Raw genomic sequence first — 19771 nt, 5'->3', positions numbered from 1 at the left:
AGATCCCACATCAGGGGACTCACAACTGCCTGTAAGTCCAGCTCCAGGAAAACCAATGCCCTCTTCTGGCCTGAGGGCACCCCTCCCAACTCCCAACACATGCCCCATACACCCTGTACCAAAAAGAATAAAATAACGCTGGGCGGTGCCAGCACTCAGGAGGCAGAGGCAGGCAAGGCCAGCCTGGTCTACAAGAGCTAGTTCCAGGACAGGTTCCAAAGCTGCAGAGAAACCTTGTCTCAAAAAACCAAAAGAAGCCAGGTATGGCAGTGCACACCTATAACCCCAGCGCTTGTGAGGCAGAAAGATCAAGAGTTGAATGTCAGCCTTACGTAGACAGCAAGCTCAAAGACAAAATGGCTAAATGAAGCCATCTTAAAGAATAATTTATATTAAAAAAAGAATTAAAAGCTTTCATGGAAATAGAAGCAAATCCCATGAGCTGGATGATCAATCAGCTGACATCACATAGCACACACCAGTCAGAACTCAAACTTCAACTGAACATTTCATCAAATCCTTACTACCTTATATGCCCCAAGGTTAACATTTTTTTCAGAGCCCACACTAAACCCCCACAAAGTACCAATAAAGCAGTAGTCCTCAAAAAAATAGAGTAGTTGTGCCCAGGTTTGATTTATCAGTTTAAGCTTATTATCACAGTATTAATTACTAATAGTATTTCTTTGCACTCTTAGAAGTATTTGGCTTTATAAGAATACATGATTATCCTGTAGATGAGGCATCAACACTTTTAAGTATTCTGTCTTTGCTGGTGCTGGGGAGTACTGATGAAGGCTCCTTAACCATAAGCAGTCTCCATAGCACCTCAGCTCCCAAGGATTATTTTAGTATTTAAAACTTGCTTCATCACAGAGGTTGGAGAGAGGACTCCATGGCTAAGAGTATTTATTGCTCTTGCAGAGGACCCAGATTTGGCTCCTAAAACAGACATGGTTCCAGCACAACTATCTGTTACTCCAGGGAACCCAATGCCCTCATTAGACCTCCACAGATACAATACACAAACATGGGGGCAAAACACAATTATTTTTTTTTTTTTTTGGTTTTTTTCGAGACAGGGTTTCTCTGTGGTTTTGGAGCCTGTCCTGGAACTAGCTCTTTAGACCAGGCTGGTCTCGAACTCACAGAGATCCGCCTGCCTCTGCCTCCCGAGTGCTGGGATTAAAGGTGTGCGCCACCACCGCACAAAATTAAAGATTTAATTTTTTAAATCTTTAAAAACTTAAAAAAAAAAAAACTTGCTTCATCAATTCACATTTATACAAAAGGCACTAAAACTTGATACATACCAAATTTAATTTGACAGTATCTACTACTTATAAGCCATTAAAAACATTTTTATCAAAGATGTGTCAGGTGTACTGGCACCTATAGAGGCCAGAAGAGGGCACCAGAACCCCTAAAGTAGGAGCTATAGTTGGTTGTGATGCTTCTGGCATGGGTGCTGGGAAGCCAACTCCATATCTGAGTAAGAATGATTGTTCTTAAATGTTGAGTCATCTCTTCAGCCCCTAAGAGCAGTTCTTCCAAACAGTAACTGTGACATATATACTAACATCATCTATGCCCCCTAAAATGGACACAACTTTAAAGTGCCTACCAGAGCTTTCACTTTAAACTGTCACCTCCTTTCTTTTCTATTAGCTCTTTCAAATAGCCCCCTTTCAGCTAATAAGGCTTTCTTCATTACCTTAACATGTAATTGGCAGCTAATACAAACACAGATGAAACAATACAGATATCACTATCTGATCTTTCATATCTTTCATAAACAGTGTAACCAGATGTGCAGTCCTATGAATTACAAAGAATGTAACTTTAACTACCAACTTTTCCAAGTGTCATGAATGACCTCTCCAGTCAAGTGGTAAAGCATGTACAACCCTCTTCATTTTTAAGTATCAGCTGCATATTATGTAACTTTTTTGGTTACTAAAATATTCTAAATTCAATCAAAAATCAAATTTATGCCCTGGCAATGCTGAAGCATGCATGGGTAGCCCATATACATGAAGGTTTTGTTCAACTTGTCCATATTGGGTTTCATGGTCTAAGTTGATGAGGATGACTGACCATATGTCTCTTCCTCAAGGGACAACAGATCTCATTATAGATGGTTCTGAGCCACCATATTGATGGGGGAGAGTCTTCTGTTTTGTGTTAATTTCATTGGTTAAATAAAGAGACTGCCTTGGCCCTTTAAGAGGACAGAAAATTAGGTAGGTGGAGAAAACAGAACAGAATGCTGGGAGAAATAAGCTGAGTCAGCGAGTCGACATGATTCTCCCACTCCAGACAGACGCAGGTTAAGATCTTCTCTGGTAAGCCACCTCGGGGGCTACACACATTATTAGAAATGGGCTAGTCCAGGTGCGAGAGTTAGCCGAGAAAAGGCTAGATATAATGGGCCAAGTGGTATTTAAAAGAATACAGTTTCCGTGTAATTATTTTGGGTAAAGCTAGCCGGGTGGCGGGACACAGCCCGCCGCTCATAATACAACACCATATGATTGCTGGAAATTGAACTCAGAACCTTTGGAAGAGCAGCCAGTGCTCTTAATAGCTGAGTCACTGAGCCATCTAAGTATTTCAATGGAATGAATACTGAGCCAATATCTCACCCTAGAGTTTCAAGCAGGCTCAAGTTCCAACAGTTTAATCTTTTCTACAAAATACTTTAAAAAAATCTCTATTATATATGTTAATTCTTAAGTATTAATTTAGAAGAGCTTCTAAATACAAATGTTTTCTTTGTATTTTTCCTTTATAAAATTCAGCACAGTGCCTAACAGGCATACATTTGTTTGTCAAATGAGTATCAGCCATGTCTTGGCAACAGGCTGAAATGGAGTTAACAGAAACAGAGTTAGTTTCACATGCGTTATGTCACTGAAAAGGTAGAGTGCTTTTCTGGAACCTGTAAGGGAAAATGATAGTCACCCCATTCTGTTTTCTTCCTCCTCAGGAAATATTTTTTTTTTTTAAATCATCTCACAATGGCAGGTCCAATTCAAATCTAACATGTCTTCCTCTATTCTAGTTTTGTATACAAGTACCAATTCCTACTGAATAATGGACAATATATGTGTAATTCAGATAAAATACAGAAGTGAATAATAGAAATTCTCCCTACAATTCCTTAGACATCTAGGTCTTCATCAATTCCCCCAAGGCAGCAATTACTACTAGTTTCTTTCATGTTTTTCCAGAGATTCAATGCATTTAGAATCCACTTTTGTTTTTCTCTTCTACATGTTAGTACCTTTCATACATTATCCTACTCCTCAGTCTCTCCATATAGGTAATCCCTCTGAAATAGCTTACTTGGGAGGCAGAGGCAGGAGATTTCTGTAAGTTCAAGTCAGCCTTGTCTACATAGCAAGTCCTAAGAAAGGACTACATAAAGGACTTTGATTCAAAAATAAACACAGAATTCTTAAACTATTAAAATTGGGTAATGGATGCACACATATTAGCATATTATCTTTTATTTTGCATGAGCTTTTGTTCTTTTCCTGACATATAATAATGTTTAGAATTTGAAAAGAAATGAAGCCAGGAGGAAAGAAGGAGTATGCATTAGTTACTTTTCACCTTTTTTTTTTAAGTTGGACAGTTGTTTATTATGCAGAGAGGAAAGGAGGGAATCCCTTTGCCTAGCTAGCTAAGCCTTTGCACCTTGGGTGGGAGTGAGAAGGTGGTGAGCACAATTCCAGCTTCAGCAGCAAGAAAGGTAAAGTGTTCCCCACTGCAGGCCCTACAGGTCACCTCTCCAGCCAGTGACTTCTGCAGCTCAGAAATCAACAGACTCGACCACCACAAACACCCTCTCTCTAGACAATCACCAGCAGCAATGTGATCAAAGACCACAGACAGGCAGGCACTTGAAAGCAACATGTGTCATGATGCAGTCAGAAGTCACAGACTGTGCTGACCAGCTCTGAGATGGTGCTGGCTGCCCACTCATTATTCTCAAGGTCCCCAGATGATGCCAGCATCACGTAGTCAAGCTAATCTGAGATTTGCTCCAGCCCAAGTCAGTGCAAAAGTCATCCAGCCTCAGGTACTTTTCTAGTTCTGTGATGAGACACTATAACCAAGGCAACTTATAAAAAAGGATTGCTTACAGTTTAAGAAGGTAAGTCCATGTTCATCATGGCATAGTATATGGCAGCAGGCAGTTGGAGAAGTAACTGGGAGCTTACTTCTGTTCCACAAGCAAATGGGGTGGGATGTATATAACTGGGAAAGGTATGGGTTTTGCAAAGCCCACCTCTTCCAACAAAGAATGCCTAATCCTAATGCTTCTCAAATAGTAACACCAACTAGGAACTGAGCATCCAAATATATGAGCCCACGGTGGCCATGCTCCCTCAAATCACAACAGGACACTTGCTTCAGCAGCACATACACTAAAACTATCAAACTATGATACCTATTGCCTAACTGATTGCCAGAGTTCATTCAGCAGGTCTGGCTGGTATCCCCATCTTGGGAACCCTGCTGAGGTTGTGCACTTTAGTGATCGAGGATAGACATTTGTATCACAGGTTATAGTAACTGTTAACTCCAGTACTAGTTCCTCTAAACAAACTCTTAGGAAAAGGAAACTTGGAGGTTGGGGAGACAAAACTCTTTAGAATAAAAAAGACAAGAACTTTAAAGTTAGATAGAGATAAAAGAAAATTAGCAAAGCAGAAAGCACATTGAAAAAACTACTCAGAACACAGTATTTCTTCAGTATTCCAATAAAGACCACCAAAGACTAGCTCTGACTGTTGAAGCATCATTCAGCCTCATGGACTAAACAACTACCAGATTTTGGACCTTTCTAGAGGAAGACAGCCATTGCTGGGGTACCCAGACCACATCTGGTAAGTCAGTGTAATAAATCTCCTTTAATATAAGTTAATTCTATCAGTTCTGTTTTTTAGAGAACCCCGACTAATGCACCAAAATACAGGTGTTCCCTTGCCATAATCGATGGACATGACTGATTAGTGCCCATTCCCCGCCTAATTACTTTTACGGTTCTGTACTTCGGTCCTTTTATCTACAGAACAGTTACTGACAATCTACCTCACAAATGTTGGTAAAGATTAAATGAGTTAATAAAACACTACCTGGTACTCAGTCTTTAATGCACCGACAGTCCTATCCAAAAGGCTAACTGTCTCCTAGTTAAGGCATCTGCATCAGCCACTGGGACTTTCAATTCTAATTTTACTGTTTTGAGACAGACTAACAAATGTTCTCAAACTGATTATGTAGCCAGGAATGACCCTGAACATCTGGCACTCCTGTTTCTACCTATCAAGCACTGAGACTAGAGGTGTTAGCCACCACAGCCGGTTTACATGATGCCAGGGACCAAATCCTAGGCTGCGCACATGTTAGACGAGCACTCTATCAACTGAGCTACAGCTATAATTCATTTCCTAAAATTCCACTTTCCAAATCTCATCTACCATTTCCTCCTATTTCTGATTGGAGAGCACTCAACTGACTTAACCAGAAAGCTAGTATCATTCCAAAGCTTCCTTTGGTTTTTATCCCCTGCCTTCCACTGAAGCCCCAGAAGTAATTTTCTCCAGAAAGTGAAGACTGCACTTAGAAACCTCAGACAAGGAAGCATAAGTAGATCATGGTAACACCTATTTTCTCTCTCTTAGCTATACATCAAACTGGAAGATTTAATTTGTCTAGATTTTATTTATGTATGCATGTAAAATAGGGATATGTGTATACATACAGTAAATTCTTAAGAACCTAAGACTTGCTGGGTGGTGCTGGTATACCCTTTAATCACAGCACTTGGGAGGCAGAGGCAGGAGGATGTTTGAGTCCAAGACCAGCCTGGTCTACAGAGTTAGTTCCAGGACAGTCAGGGATATATTGAGAAACCCTGTCTCAAAAAACAAACAACAATTACAAAAAGAATCTAAGACTTAAATACAACTAAGCAAATAAATTAAACAGATTAACAATATAGATGAGTCTTGCAGAACAGTGGGAATCATGGAGAGAGAACAGGGACAGAAACTAAAGGAAGAAGCCCCAATAGTCCACAGTGAAGCATAATCACTGTACAAAACAAATCTGTCCTAGCTGTGAAGATGATGGCCTTAAAAACATTGTAGAAGCCACCCAGTTCCCTTTGTTCTAATGCCAGTTACTAAACAACTTCCTCATTATAACTGGATCCAGCAAGTTATCTGCCTCCTCACTGAGAATACACTGGCCATGTCAGCCAGCAACAGCATTTCTGGCTACTACTCCATGTAAATGAGTAGAACAACTTCCTTAGTCATGAGCACCTGACCACTGATCTATGCTTGAAAGATGTCTCCTCCTTGATATGCCTGCGCTTCTAAGGCTAAAGGCAACATCACATGCTGCATTAAACGGATCCCTCCAATTTCATCTACGGGAAAACACTCCCCACCCCAACCTTCAGTGTATCTGTCTGTAGTGCATTATCACACGGGCTGAGTACCCTGACACAAGTTTCTACAAGATTTAATACGTCATAAACAGAAATAAATATTTCCAGACATATATCTATAATTATAATACTTATTTCTACTAACCACCTACCCAACCTCCTTGGCATCCAGGCTTATTACACCACTTTCCATTAGTGTGAACTCGTGTAATTCACCCCTCTAGCAAAGCCTTATCCTAAGGTTAAAAGGATCAATACCTGAAAATGTGTTTATTAAAATTCACAAAGGTCTAAAACATTCGTTAATGCCTTTCTGGGGACAAGGGGATTGATATGTTTGTATAGGGATTGAATTCTAACACTAACACCTATCAGCAGCTAGAATGGTTGCTAAATGAGTGCCGTGAATGAATGAGAGCTGCTGTCACAATGTCAGAGACTTAACATACTACTCAGGTCCAACAAAGCATGCACCACCACAGCTACAGTAAAAATAACAATAAACCAGCAGCCCATGCAGTCAACTGGCTACTTTTTATGATCAAAAGAGTTAAAATCCAAAAGACCAACAGACAAAAGGGGGGGGGGCAACAGCATATAAAAACAGAAAAAAAAATGTCCTTTCCCCAAAGATCTCAATTTCAAATCTCTAAATCCTTTTTCCTGGTCCATAAAACCTCCAGCCACCACTAACACAGGCAAAGTTAGACTAGGATTGGTATCAGGATCTGCTTTGGCACAGAGCCTCATAGAGAATAGGACTACTTTTCTATGAACATAGTGTACTCCCCTCCACACACCCACACACACCCAAGATGCTCAAGTGCAAAAAGGTTCACCCAGTCTCTGCTTCAATGACCAAGTGGTATGACTACAGCAGTGTGAAGATGCACGACAGGGTGTGGTCTCTGACAAGGAGGCAATGAAACAAAGATGTGCAAACTGCAGTATGCTCTTGTCTCTTCAAAGCAGCTGCACCAATTCTAGATACTATCAGAAATCAATTCCTGTCTGACTTCTGTTGTACTCTCATGCTGAGAGCTGAGGACCTAGTAACTGTAACTGCCAGGTAAAATGTTACACTGTCTCAAGATGTCAAAGATATACAGGAATAATATCGTTTGTATTTGTCAACATGTAAAATGTTGGCTATTGTAAGGCCAACATTTCTGGTTTGTAATGGAAAACAAATACACACCAGAGCCTATACTTTCCCTTTCCCTTCCAGCAGCAGAATTTCAAGGGAAAGGATACATGGTGATACATGATGGTAAGCTAAAAGTTTTCCTAAAGGAGGCAGGGGAAGATCTTAGTTGAATCCTAAATAATCAAAGTAGATGGACACTCTGATACCTAATACAAAGGAAGTTCAATAACAAATAGGTCAAAATCGCTTGGTTAGATTAGTAAATACAGGTCAAGTCCAAGTTCTGTTACACTCTAGAAGACTACTACAGACAGAAAAGGGCTTGTACTAGTAAGGACACCAAGCACTTTCATTTAGCTTCTTCTGTTATGTCTAAGATGAATTAAAGCACTGTGAGGTATAATCTGCACTACGTTATAAATGTTATCTATGGCTATCCATTATCTGTGTAGCTATATTACATGTACTCCTTAAAGCCATATCTATCGCCTCTATCTCAGGGCACCCAATGAAAAGGCACATTAGCTGCTGAGAACTAGTAAATATAAGGCGCACAACTCACACTGAACACTAATATCACCCTACAGAAGTTCCTTCCTTCCTGCCTTTCCGTGTTTATCCCAGTCTCTACTCTAGCATCACTACTCTCATTTCCCAACAATTTAGGATTTAGATAGAATTATATGTTATATTTCTTTTCATGAAAATTTTCACTTGGCAATTTTTCAAATAGTCTACTTTTTATTGCAAGAAGTATTCCATGACTAATATGCTGCTGTTTATTATCCATTTTTCCTAATAGATTGTTTGCAGTTACTCTTAGAATAAATTTGTGCACGCTCTCTCTCATACATATAAACTTTCTTTTGTTTTTCAATCTCTGTCATAGCCCTGACAGTCCTAGGACTCACTCTGTATACCAGACTGGTCTCGAACTCAGAGATCTGCCCACCTCTGTCTCCCGAATTCTGGAACCAAACAAAGGCATGCGCCGCCACTACCACCCTGATTTTTAAAAGATTTTTATAAGTTTGTGCCATTGACTTTATGAACATCACGAAGGTGTTAAGGAAGTATAATTTACAAGATGTAAAGAGAAGAAAACTTATTTCATCCATTGCCATTTTTATTCTAGTCTATAGGTTGGTTAAATTATTTTTGAAAGTGTTTATATATACAATATATTTTTTAAAAAGGCAAAATGGTAAATCACACTTAGAGTGAGCTGCATTTAAGAGTATACTGAGTGCCGGGCAGTGGAGGCATACACCTTTAATCCCAGCACTCAAGAGGCAGAAATGGGGGATCTCTGTGAGTTTGAGGCCAGCCTGGTCTACAAGAGCTAGTTCCAGCTAGGGCTATTACACAGAAAAACTCTATCTCAAAGCCCCTACCCCCACCCCCAAAAGAGTATCACTGAAATAATGCAATGAAAACGGACATTAGCTTTTTGATTTTGGCAGAATTCTTGATTTTATTCTCCTAAATGTTTTCAATTGTTCTACAATAAAAAAAAAAAGGTGTGAGTAGGAGGCTGAGGTAGGACGACCATCTAGTATACATAAAACCCTGGGTTTGATTCCCAGCACCATATAAAAGTGGGTATGACTGCATGTCTGCAATTCTAGCAATCCAGAGTTGAAGGCCAAAGGATTATAAACTGAAGGTCACTCCTTTAAAAAAGGTAGATTTATATTACTCTCCCTACTCCCAGATGTAGCATTTTTCAAAAGGGGAGTAGCAGTACAGAATGTACCCAGTGGTAGAGCACTTGACTGGCAAGCACTACAAAACATCAGTTAACAAAGAATAAACAAAAAGGAATTGTGCCCATATGCCCAGTGAAGAGCAGCATATGGGCTAGTTTTGGGACAGGGATGCTCAGTTAGTAGAGTGCTTGCCTCGGGTGCATTAAGTCCTAGGTTCATCCCCACATCCTCTGCTGGTACATGCCTGTGCCTGTAACCCCAACACTTGGAAGATGGGAGCAGAAGTTCAAGGTCATTCTCAGCTACATAAGTTTGAGGCTAGCTTAGCTATACGAAAACCCTCTCTCAAATATAAAAGTTCTCTCTCTTTTTTGTTTTTTTGAGACAGGGTTTCTCTGTAGCTTTGGGGCCTAACCTGGAACTCTCTTTGTAGACCAAGCTGGTCTCAAACTCAGAGATCCGCCTGCCTCCCACTCCCCACTGTTGGGATTAAAGGTGTGCGCTACCACCACCTGGCTATAAAAGCTCTCTCACTACCATGTAGCTCTGATGCCACACTATTCAGATTCATTAAGAAATAAAACAGCAAGTTGATGAACATTCTCAATCCATTTTATTAATTAAAGGAAGGGGCCGGATATGACAAGCATATTAGTTGTCATATATTACAAAGGGCTAACCAGTGAAAACTTTACTTTAAAAGACTTACCCCTATAGGTGGAGTTTTTTTGTTAGAACCACGATCCAGCTCTGTTCCACCAGTTGATTCCCAAATAACCAGAGACTATTTATTAATTATAAATGTTCGGCCAAAAATTTAGGCTTGTTTCGAGCTAACTCTTACAATTTAAACTAACCCATTTATATTAATCTACATTCTGCCATGTGGCCTTAACTTTCATCTTGCACATCCTTTTTCCTCTCCTGTCTGGATGGGGACTCCTCTTACTCAGCCCGCCTTCTTACCAGTGTCCTTCATCTGGTTCACTTGTCTACCCTTATCCTGTCCAGGTATTGGCCAGCCAGCTTCCTTATTAAACCAATCATAGTGACATACGTTCACACAGTGTAAAGGAATATCCTATATACCCCAGCCCAGGCTGTGATGGCACAAACCTTTAATCCCAGCACTCAGGAGGCAGAGGCAGGTGGATCTGAGTTTGAGGCCAGCCAGATCTACATAATGTGTTCTAGGACAGCCAGACCTATACAGAGAAACCCTGTCTGGAAAAAGAAAGAAAGAGAGAGAGAGACACCTTGCCCCAATACATGATTATACTTTAAAAAGTAGGCATTACCATTAACCTGAAAGTGGCACAAGATGCAATGATGCAGATTCTCCATCAGACTGTCTCAGCCATCTGTTTAACTGCGTTCTAAACTCAGAACGTGGTGACTATACTCCTCTGCTCCTACCAGCACTTTCCCCCAGTCTGTGGCACTCTGACACTCTCCATTGCTCCAGAGTGGCCATTCTGACTGTATATACAAGTTTACTGAGATGTAGAGTTTGGGACTAGGCAAGTTTGAGTGGCTTCCTTAAACTAGCTGTGTGTTTTTATTTTTTAGTTAATTAGAATAAAGTGATTTCATTAAATAATAAAGCAAAAACACTTCTCTGTACTAAGAGGAAATGACCATTCTCAGCCTTTGCTGACAATGTAAACTCATGTCTGCCCAAAGGGATGATTTACAAGTTTCATTTCTAGGACACTATAAGCAAATCACAGCATAAAGCACACAAAAGATATGTTCTTCTCCATGTTGTTTAAAATAGAGAAAAACTGTTTAAAACCTAAACATTAAATGGAACATTCATAAATTATGGAACATCTAAAGACACAGGGTTTAAACGTGAGCAACAGTTTTTACAAAGGTGATGCACACTTCTGTCTTCCCGCTGAGACTGAAGTAAAGAGCTTCTGCCTCTGTGACAAGCTTATTAAAAAGCAGACCTTAGGACTTCAATCAAAATGGCTTTTGAAAGGATCTGATAAGTAAGTTTCTTATGGTAATTGCCAGCAGTTGTGTATTTTATTATATTTATCCTCTATCCACAATATAGCACACACATGCATGCACACACACGGGGTGAGGGCTAAGGGGGAGTGGCACGCTCTTTATTTCTCTCACTTCCAAGTTTCGACAACCAAAAATGTCTCCAGATGTTGCCAAAAGTCCCCACATGTAGAAATATGGGCATGGAGAGGAGAGGATAAACACCCTGGTTGAGAAACACTAATCTCATTTACACTAACAACATTCCATTCCATTTTACTTTCTTTTCCCATTGCTGCGACAGAACCCAGGGCCCTCCCTGTACATGCTAAGCAAGCACATACAGTGATATATCTAGTCCTCACCAGTCACTCTTCAGTAAAAACAAAAACCTACAAAACGCTCGACATTAGTAACTTACATAACTCAAGGACAAAATACCAAAAGTCAAGACTAAAATTTTGTCATATCCTGTATATTAAATAAGAAGCTGTCGGTAATATAAGTTTAAGTCATTTTGTCTAAAGGTCGATCTTCTCCCTTCAAAGTTCTGTGTGTTAACAGTAAAATGCCCACATTTCCTAACACAGAAGGTCACAAAGGTCTACAATCAGCTCCCATGTATTTAGGAACTACTGCTTCATTTCATATGGAGGCACACAGCTTGGGTTCAGGTTTTTGGTCTACCTTTTACTCACTTTGTGATCTTGACCAAGTTGCTAATTTCCTTATGCTTCAGTTTTCAACTTTGAAGTATTCACTAGCAGCTTAACTTGTAAATATACCAACTGTTAGCAGTAGAGAGTGAGAGTGCTTGCCTAGCATCCAAGAGACCCTAGGTCCAATCCTCAGTATTTAGGAGACACACAGACACACACAAGATACTTAAATTGGACAAGATCAGAAAATATAAAAAAAGAATTTCTGGGAAGTACAGCATACATTTGAGAGGTAGTGGCAGCACCATCAACAGTTCAAGAACAACCTCAGCTACACTATCTCCCCCTTCTACCCCCACACCCCAAAGGTCCACTAATGCAGCTATTTCACCCACAAACCTCTAACAGAGGACACCATCCCCAATTTACAGATTAAGAAGCACTGCTAGGTCAGTGCTCACCAAACAAGGCAACCAAGGAACAGTGATTTAAAAACTGCCAATTCCAAACTGGGCAACAGTTGGGCACACCTTTAACCCCAGCACTCAGGAGGCAGATCTCTGAATCTGAGGTCAGTTTGGTCTATACAGTAAGTTCCAGAGCAGCCAGAGCTACACAGAGAAACTGTATCAAAAGGGGGGGGGTGTGTTTGCCACCTTCCATTCCAGAGCCCATACTTTTCCTATTATACACAGAAAATTGCATTAAGATTAAGATATGTGATTGCTAATGATCAAGAATCAAAATAATGACCAGCATGAGCTATATTTTCATTAGAAGAGGTTAATTCAGAACATAACTAAACTTAAGATTATAACTGAAATAAGGCTTACAGCTACTACAAGATCAGTTTTCCACTGTCTATATTTTTATTTTATGAGATTTTCTTTTGCCCTCATTTGAAACAGTAGAGGTTTAGTTACACAGCTTTTGATTGAGATCCTCCTGCCTCTGCCTCCTGAATACTAGGACTAAGTGCATTCACTTCCCACTCAATGCACATGGTTTTTTTTCTTTCTTCTTTTTTAAAGAACAGGGTTTCTCCGTGTGGTCCTGGCTGTCCTGGAACTTGCTCTATGGACATGCTGCCTCCGAGGGCTGGGACTAAAGGTGTGTGCCATCACATGATTCTTTCTTTCTTTTTTTTTTTTTAAGACTGGCTCTTGCTGCTCCCCAAGCTGGCTTCACTCTCAAACCTGCTCCAACCTCCCAAATGGCTCAGATTACAGGCACATTATCCCTGTACTTGCCTCTGGCTCTTGTTTTTGTTTTTATTCCTTTTTGAGACAGGGTGTCACAAAAGTCAGGCAGGCCTCAAACTTACAATATAGAGGTTAATTCTGACCTCTGCTCCTTCTACCTACCACCCTAGCTGACTCATATTTTTAAAAAGATCAGAGTACTGACAGTAGGACTTCAAACTGTCCCTGCATTATGCTGCAACTGTTCTACTCAAAGACTAGAAGAGAGGGTACTACAGCTCTAAAGACAAAGACTAACCTGCATACACCTCAAGTGGCTGTCTCTTAGTTGAAGGCTTGTAAATGATAAATTTTGTTCCTAGTCTCAGAGGGGACACTTTATGAAACCATCTGATTTCTTTGGTCTGCTCCTACTTCATATCAAGTTCTGAACTGCTCCCAAAGTCTTATTTAACCTATTTAATTAACCACTGCTTGACTTTTCACTTACACTTCGCTCCTATCAGCATTCAGGTCATTAATAACTTTTGGACCACTTCTTCAAAGACATTACACTAGTCACTAGATTTCCATCATTTTATTCATCTTTGATGACATGTGCTACAATTATTTTAGCGGTTGTCTTTAGTTATTTTACTGTAATAAGACACCATGACCAAGACAACTTATAAAAGAAAGTGTTTATTTGAGGCTAACAGTTTCTGAGGGTTAGAGTAAGCCATCATGGTGGAGAGCGCACACAGCAGGCAGGCATGATGCTGGAATAGTGGCTGAGTGCTTACATCTTGATCCACAAGTACTAGACAGAAAGAGCTGACTGGAACTGACAGTCCCAGAGGCACACCTAATCCTTTCCAAACAGTTCCACCAACTGGGAACCAAGCGTTCAAATGCGGGAGACTGTGGGGGCCATTCTCATTCAAACCACCAGAGGTGGGAGTTAAAGCAGAAGTGGAAGGGCAAGAATCAACTATGGATAGGCCCCAATTACTAGAACTGAAAGACACTTTAAAAATTTAGACCAACCGGATTATACTGACAAGTGACCTGGCAAAACCTTTGACTTTAAAACTGCCATTAGGAGTCTGATTTGAACCATTTTGGTCTGCTTCTCTTCACAGTATTTATTGGGACTTTAATCTTTTTACATGGAATGTCACAGTTTAGGAACCTTGAAAACAATGACTACCAAAGGCTGTTCATCTACGTTCTGGATAAACAGTCAAAATTATCCACCCCCAATCTATTCGGAGAGGGAGTCAACGATATTTTGGATCAAAACACAAGCTGATTCTTAAACCAAATGAATCTCAAATTTCCCCTCTGTATCAATTTCTCCTTCCTAGTCCCCTCCTCAATACACAGTGTTCATGTTTAGTTTACTGTTTTCATGTTCAGAAACTAGGTTTCCCTCTTCCTCCTCTTCACTGACTCCTTACTAAATTACTAATTACAAATAAAAACGTTTAGACCTATGACTATAATTATGAATCTATCATTCATCAGATTCTTGTTGACTAGTTTATCAGATTATAATATTTATTGTACTATAAAACACCATTATAAATATCTACAGTGGCTGGAGATACAGTTCATGGTGGCAGAGCACTTGCCTAACATTTGCAAGGCCTTGAGTTCAATCCCCAGTACCATAAAAAGAAAACCCAAAACCTCCATCTAGGTTCTCCCTTTGATCTGCCCTTACCAACTATGGTTCCTACCAACAGATGAACCTCTAGTCACACAGAAAGCCTCCTGTCTGTCCCATGCCCCATTGTCCTGGAAGAATGACAGCCCACTTCCAACACTGTCCATTCACCCTCACATCTACTGTCTCTCTCCGTGAGTCTGTTTCCTTCTAACTACACTACCTTTTGTTCATAAGCACCTTATAGATATTGGCTTATATGATCTATATTTCCCAAAATTATAAATTACTGCAGGGCAAATAAATGAATAAAATCAATGGTTCTCAGCTTTGTTCTTCCCTGCATTATTTCTTAACCTTTCACTGTACAGCAAGCTCTCCAGTACATTTGCCACCTGAAGACATGTTTCCCCAGGATCCTCTTTTCAAAGTTAGTCAACAAGGCAAAATTCAGCTAAAGACACTATATTAACTTTAGTTTGTGCATTGCTGTCTCAGATTAGTCTAACCTTCCTCTGTCTCATGCAAGAAAAAGTGCTGCCCTAATTTCAAGAATTCTCTCTTCCTAAAAGGATACACATGAGAGGGCTATGGTAAGTGTCTGGCCACTCTCTCAAACCACACCATCGAAAACAGGAAAACTCCCACATTCATGCTACCTTAAAAACCCAAGTTTCTGGGACTGGAGAAATGGTTCAGTGGCTAAGAGCACTTGCTGTTCTTCAAGACAACCTCAGTCAAGTTCCTGGCACCCAAGCAGTGGCTAAAAACTAACTCCAGTTTCAGAGGATAAAAGACCCCTGGCCATTTCCCTCAGGCCTCTGGACAAAGCATCCTCATGGGTGGTACGCATGCATACATGCAGGCAGAACACACACACACACACACAAAATCTTAAAATAGAATTGTAAGAGCTGCAAGATAGAATACATTTTCCCTTGGTTCAGAATTAAACTGCTAGAGAACATGAAAAAACCTGGCAATCCTGAACTGTATGGGTAAATAAACCAAAGTGGTAGGTAACAACAGCCATCAATACATGCTACTAATGTCTGCCATTTTTATCCAAGTTGGCAGCTCTCTTAAATATAAAAAACAAACAAACAAACAAAAAAAAACAACTCAGCCCGGGAGTTGGGCCTCCCTCTATGTGAACAGGGACTTAAGAGCACTTACATGTTAATACAACAAAACCTGGCTTGTCTTCATAAAGCGGCAGGGCTTTCGGCACTGTACCATGAACTGCCCCTACCATCTGCACCTATCTATCAAGATTTCATTCAGATAATCTCTCGGAAATAGAAGTTCTAGGTTCCAGGGGTTTGATGTGATGAAGGAAAGGCTGGAAGGAAAGGGTAATTTTTTTTCTTCTCTTAAGAAAAATCACCAACCTTGCATGCTTGCCTTTCAAAGGCACCTGAACACAGTACTGATGGAGCGGTCGGGGCGCCTCTTCTAAAGGTGGCATGTGGAGGGCACACCCGGCAGCTACTGCACTAATCACTACTGCATGTGAACGAGCACACGTCTCACAGAAAAAACTGCAGCATGAAACTAGCTGACACCCCACGATACACTACGACTTACATGTGAGAACCTTACTTCATTGATTAAAGGGTCTGTGCAATGACCAAGCTTTGCAAACCCCTGCTCCCTCTAATAAGGACCTCACAACAGCTAAGGACCGGATAGTTCAAAACCTGGAAGGCTTTCCTTGCCAATCCCATCAGAAATGATTTCATCTCTACACACCCGGGCTAAGTGAGGCAACAAAAAGGGAAAAACGCTACTAAATAATGAAACTGACCAGGTCATTGTGTTCTTTTAGATTTGTCTGTAGCCTTTTCATTTAGTGAACTTCCGCCTACACACACACACACACACACACACACACACACACACACACACACACACCTTTAGCAGGGAACGTCTCAACATATTCTCACCTGAAAAGATGAAGCTATATTTAGTTTCCCATTCCTAAATCCGGGGGAGGGGGGGATATACTAGCATCTCTATGTTAAAAGCCCCCATGCCTTCCCCCTATGATGTGAAGCCCCCAAAGTGACCTGTCTCCTGGCACAAGGTTAAATAGATCTCTTCCAGTTTTGTGCAAGTCCTATACGGATGTTCCCAAGTTTCTGTAACCCAGAGCCTGGGAGATTTGCTCACCCTTGGGGAAGCTCGGAGACAAGGGACAAAGGCAGCCCAGGGGTTCATCCCACCAACTCGCCACCCCACCACCGGCCGCTCGCCATCAAGAACCCCACACAAAAGGGTCTCGGCTCCCGCCGCCCTACTCTCCCCCCACCCGGCGGCCGCCGCCGACCCACGACTCACCAGGACCGTGGTGCAGATGGACCTCAGCTCCGACTCCACTTTCTCCCGATAGTCCTTGATCAGCTGCAACTTCTTGTCGGAGGTGTCGGTCTTCTGCTCGATGCTCGAAATGACCCTCCAGGCGGACCGGCGGCCCCCGACCACGTTCTTGTAGGCCACCGACAGCAGGTTGCGCTCCTCGTTGGACAGCTCGGCGCCCTGCTCCGTCACGGCTTTCATGCAGGTGGCCATGTCGTCGTAGCGCTCGGCCTGCTCGGCCAGCTTGGCCTTCTGGATCAGCTCGGTCTTCTCCATGGCGAAGCGAGGGCGAGAGCCGAGCCGAATCCGGAGTCCTCCTGAGAGAGCCGCCAGGGGCGGGGCGGAGCGGGGCGGCGCCGGAGAGGAAAAAAAAAAAGAGCGGGGGGAGAGCACGTCAGACAATGCGGCCGGACGCCCGCTTTGTCTCGGAGCACGAGGCCGCGTCCTCGAGCCTCCCGCGGGGCCGCCGCCTTCCGCGCGCGCCCTCCAGCCCGCCCGCCGCGCCTCCCCGAGGCCGGAGCGCGGGCCCCTCCTGGCCCAAGATGGAAGCGGCCGTTGGCGCCGCACCTTCCCGCCCCGGCCCGTCCCTCGGGCGCGCGGTGGCTTAGCAGCCCCGAGCACCGTACCCCGCCACCCCGGCCCCGATCCGTTGCGGCGGCGGCGGCGGCGGCGGCTCCTCGGCGGCGCCCGTACTCACCTTCTAGTCTCCGCGGCCGCGACGCGAGTCCCACCACTTTGATCTGCTTTGGGCTTTAGCCGAGGACCCTCCCGTCTCAGCCTAGCGCGGAGCCGACGAGCACGCCGCCGGCCAATAGCGTTCCGCACTTCCCCGGGGAGTCCCGCCTCCAGACCCTTGGCTGACCAATGAGAAGCGAGCGCGCGGAAGGGGGCGCATGGGGGCGGGGCGGGAAGCGAAGCGGAGGCTCGGAGGGTGGGTCGGCTCGGGTAGGTTCGGTTGGCCCGCAGGCTGCGGCTTCGGCCACGGGGTTTCCTCCAATTAGATCCAGGGTGAATGGACGTCACTGTTGCCATGGCGATGCCTTTACCAACTCCCCTCATCCTCCCCGCCAGCCCGGCACTCCTGGGTGCGGCACGGGACCCGGAGGTGCGTTCGACCTCCCCGGCTGCGGCCGCGTGTCCTGCTGCAGCGACCACTGCAGATGGGGCGTTGCAGCTCACTGGCTACAGCGGCTTGCGGCTGGACTTCACAGGGTGACATAATTGGCCGTTTGGTTGCACAAGCGCCTTTCTTTCTTCCACCTTCCTATTCTTGACAAAGGTTTGGAACCCCAGACGCTAACATGCAGCCTTTATGACTTTCCTATTCCTACTCCAAATTAGAGATAACCCCATCCCCATTAGAAAAGATTTGGTTCCCAGAGAAAGTGGCTTAATACGAGTTTTTCTCGCAGGCATCCTAGAGCCTGGAATTCTCTTGTGGAAAGGTAGATGTAGGAGATCCGGGCAGGTCCGCGTGGCAGAGTCAGTTACGCTTTTTTTTAAAAAAATGGAAAATGACATTAAGCACGATTTGGAGAAACAGCTATGACTACCTGCTTCCCGAAACATTTTTTTTTTTAAATCCTTTCCTACTTCTCCAGGTTACTGTCTAAATACACACACACACACACACACACACATACACACAAGCAAGTGTACAAGGTTTCGATTTTTGGGTGTGGTGGGTTTTTTTTTTTCATGCTCTTTTTTCTTTTCGAAGATTCTTATAAAGCCAAAATTCTCCCCTTGTGTTGACTTCCGATTTTCTCCGCACGATAAACACCCTTCTGAAATGAGAACATTTGCCCCGGATACTATGTATTCAAGATCATGACTAACATTTCTTTTAAAATCGCTCTTTTCTCTCCTGCCTTCAATCACAAACACGCCCCAACTCCTAGTGAGGTGGCTGTCCTGCCTGACTTCAGAAGGAAATTGCCACCTGGGCTCAGGAGGCTGAGATTCCAATTCCCGTTGTTCCCCAAGGGTTCAAAGAACTTAGTGACCGCCGCTGCAAGCAAAGTGAATTCAAATGCTAAGAGGAAGCCAGCGGATCTGGAGACTCCAGTATGGTAGGTTTGACGGAAAAGGACAAACTTTCCAGAAATTCGTATTCCCTCCCAGCTGCCCCTCCCCAGCCAACTAGTAAAGGTTGCTTTGTGCTTTGTCGGGGAGAGGCCTGGTTGGAAAGCGACTCTGTCTCGGTACAGAAATGCCTTACTATGCTCCAGTGCTCTAGCTAGGGCCCGACATTATTTCTGGAATCCCTGAGGCCAGGCTGCCGACACGCAAGCATTTATGGTCCTGTGGGTTGGGTGGAGCTGGACACATAGAAATTCCAAAGGAAAGAATTTCCATGTGGAAGGTCAGATAAAACGCCTGCTTTTAAGGCAGTGAATTTCAAGATTCCCTAAATTAGAGCAGCAAGCCCTGAGAATAGGAGGCGTGTGTGTGTGTGTGTGTGTGTGTGTGTGTGTGTGTGTGTTGGGGGGGGGGGATAGAGATATTTGAAGGGGAATTGTCAAATGGTTGCACTATCCAGAAAGGCAGGTGGACCCATTCTTTTTCAATAAGTCAGGAT

At 42.9% G+C, this 19771-nt stretch overlaps 1 protein-coding gene across 1 annotated transcript in view; it reads right to left on the bottom strand.

The window, feature by feature from the left end:
* Ywhaq (tyrosine 3-monooxygenase/tryptophan 5-monooxygenase activation protein theta) overlaps positions 1-18164 on the bottom strand; it is a 32978-nt gene extending 14814 nt beyond the window's left edge. Inside the window, exons 1-2 of the mRNA XM_075984071.1 lie at positions 17888-18164; positions 17173-17507 (exon numbers count right to left, since the gene is read on the bottom strand). Coding sequence (XP_075840186.1) covers positions 17173-17466 — 294 coding nt within the window. The 5' untranslated portion in view covers positions 17467-17507; positions 17888-18164. The remainder of the gene's footprint in view (positions 1-17172; positions 17508-17887) is intronic.
* Between the last annotated feature and the right edge of the window lie 1607 nt (positions 18165-19771).

This window comes from Microtus pennsylvanicus, chromosome 8 (genome assembly GCF_037038515.1).
Source record: "Microtus pennsylvanicus isolate mMicPen1 chromosome 8, mMicPen1.hap1, whole genome shotgun sequence".
Classification (NCBI taxonomy): Eukaryota; Metazoa; Chordata; class Mammalia; order Rodentia; family Cricetidae; genus Microtus; species Microtus pennsylvanicus.
This window is presented reverse-complemented; position numbering and strand designations above follow the sequence as displayed.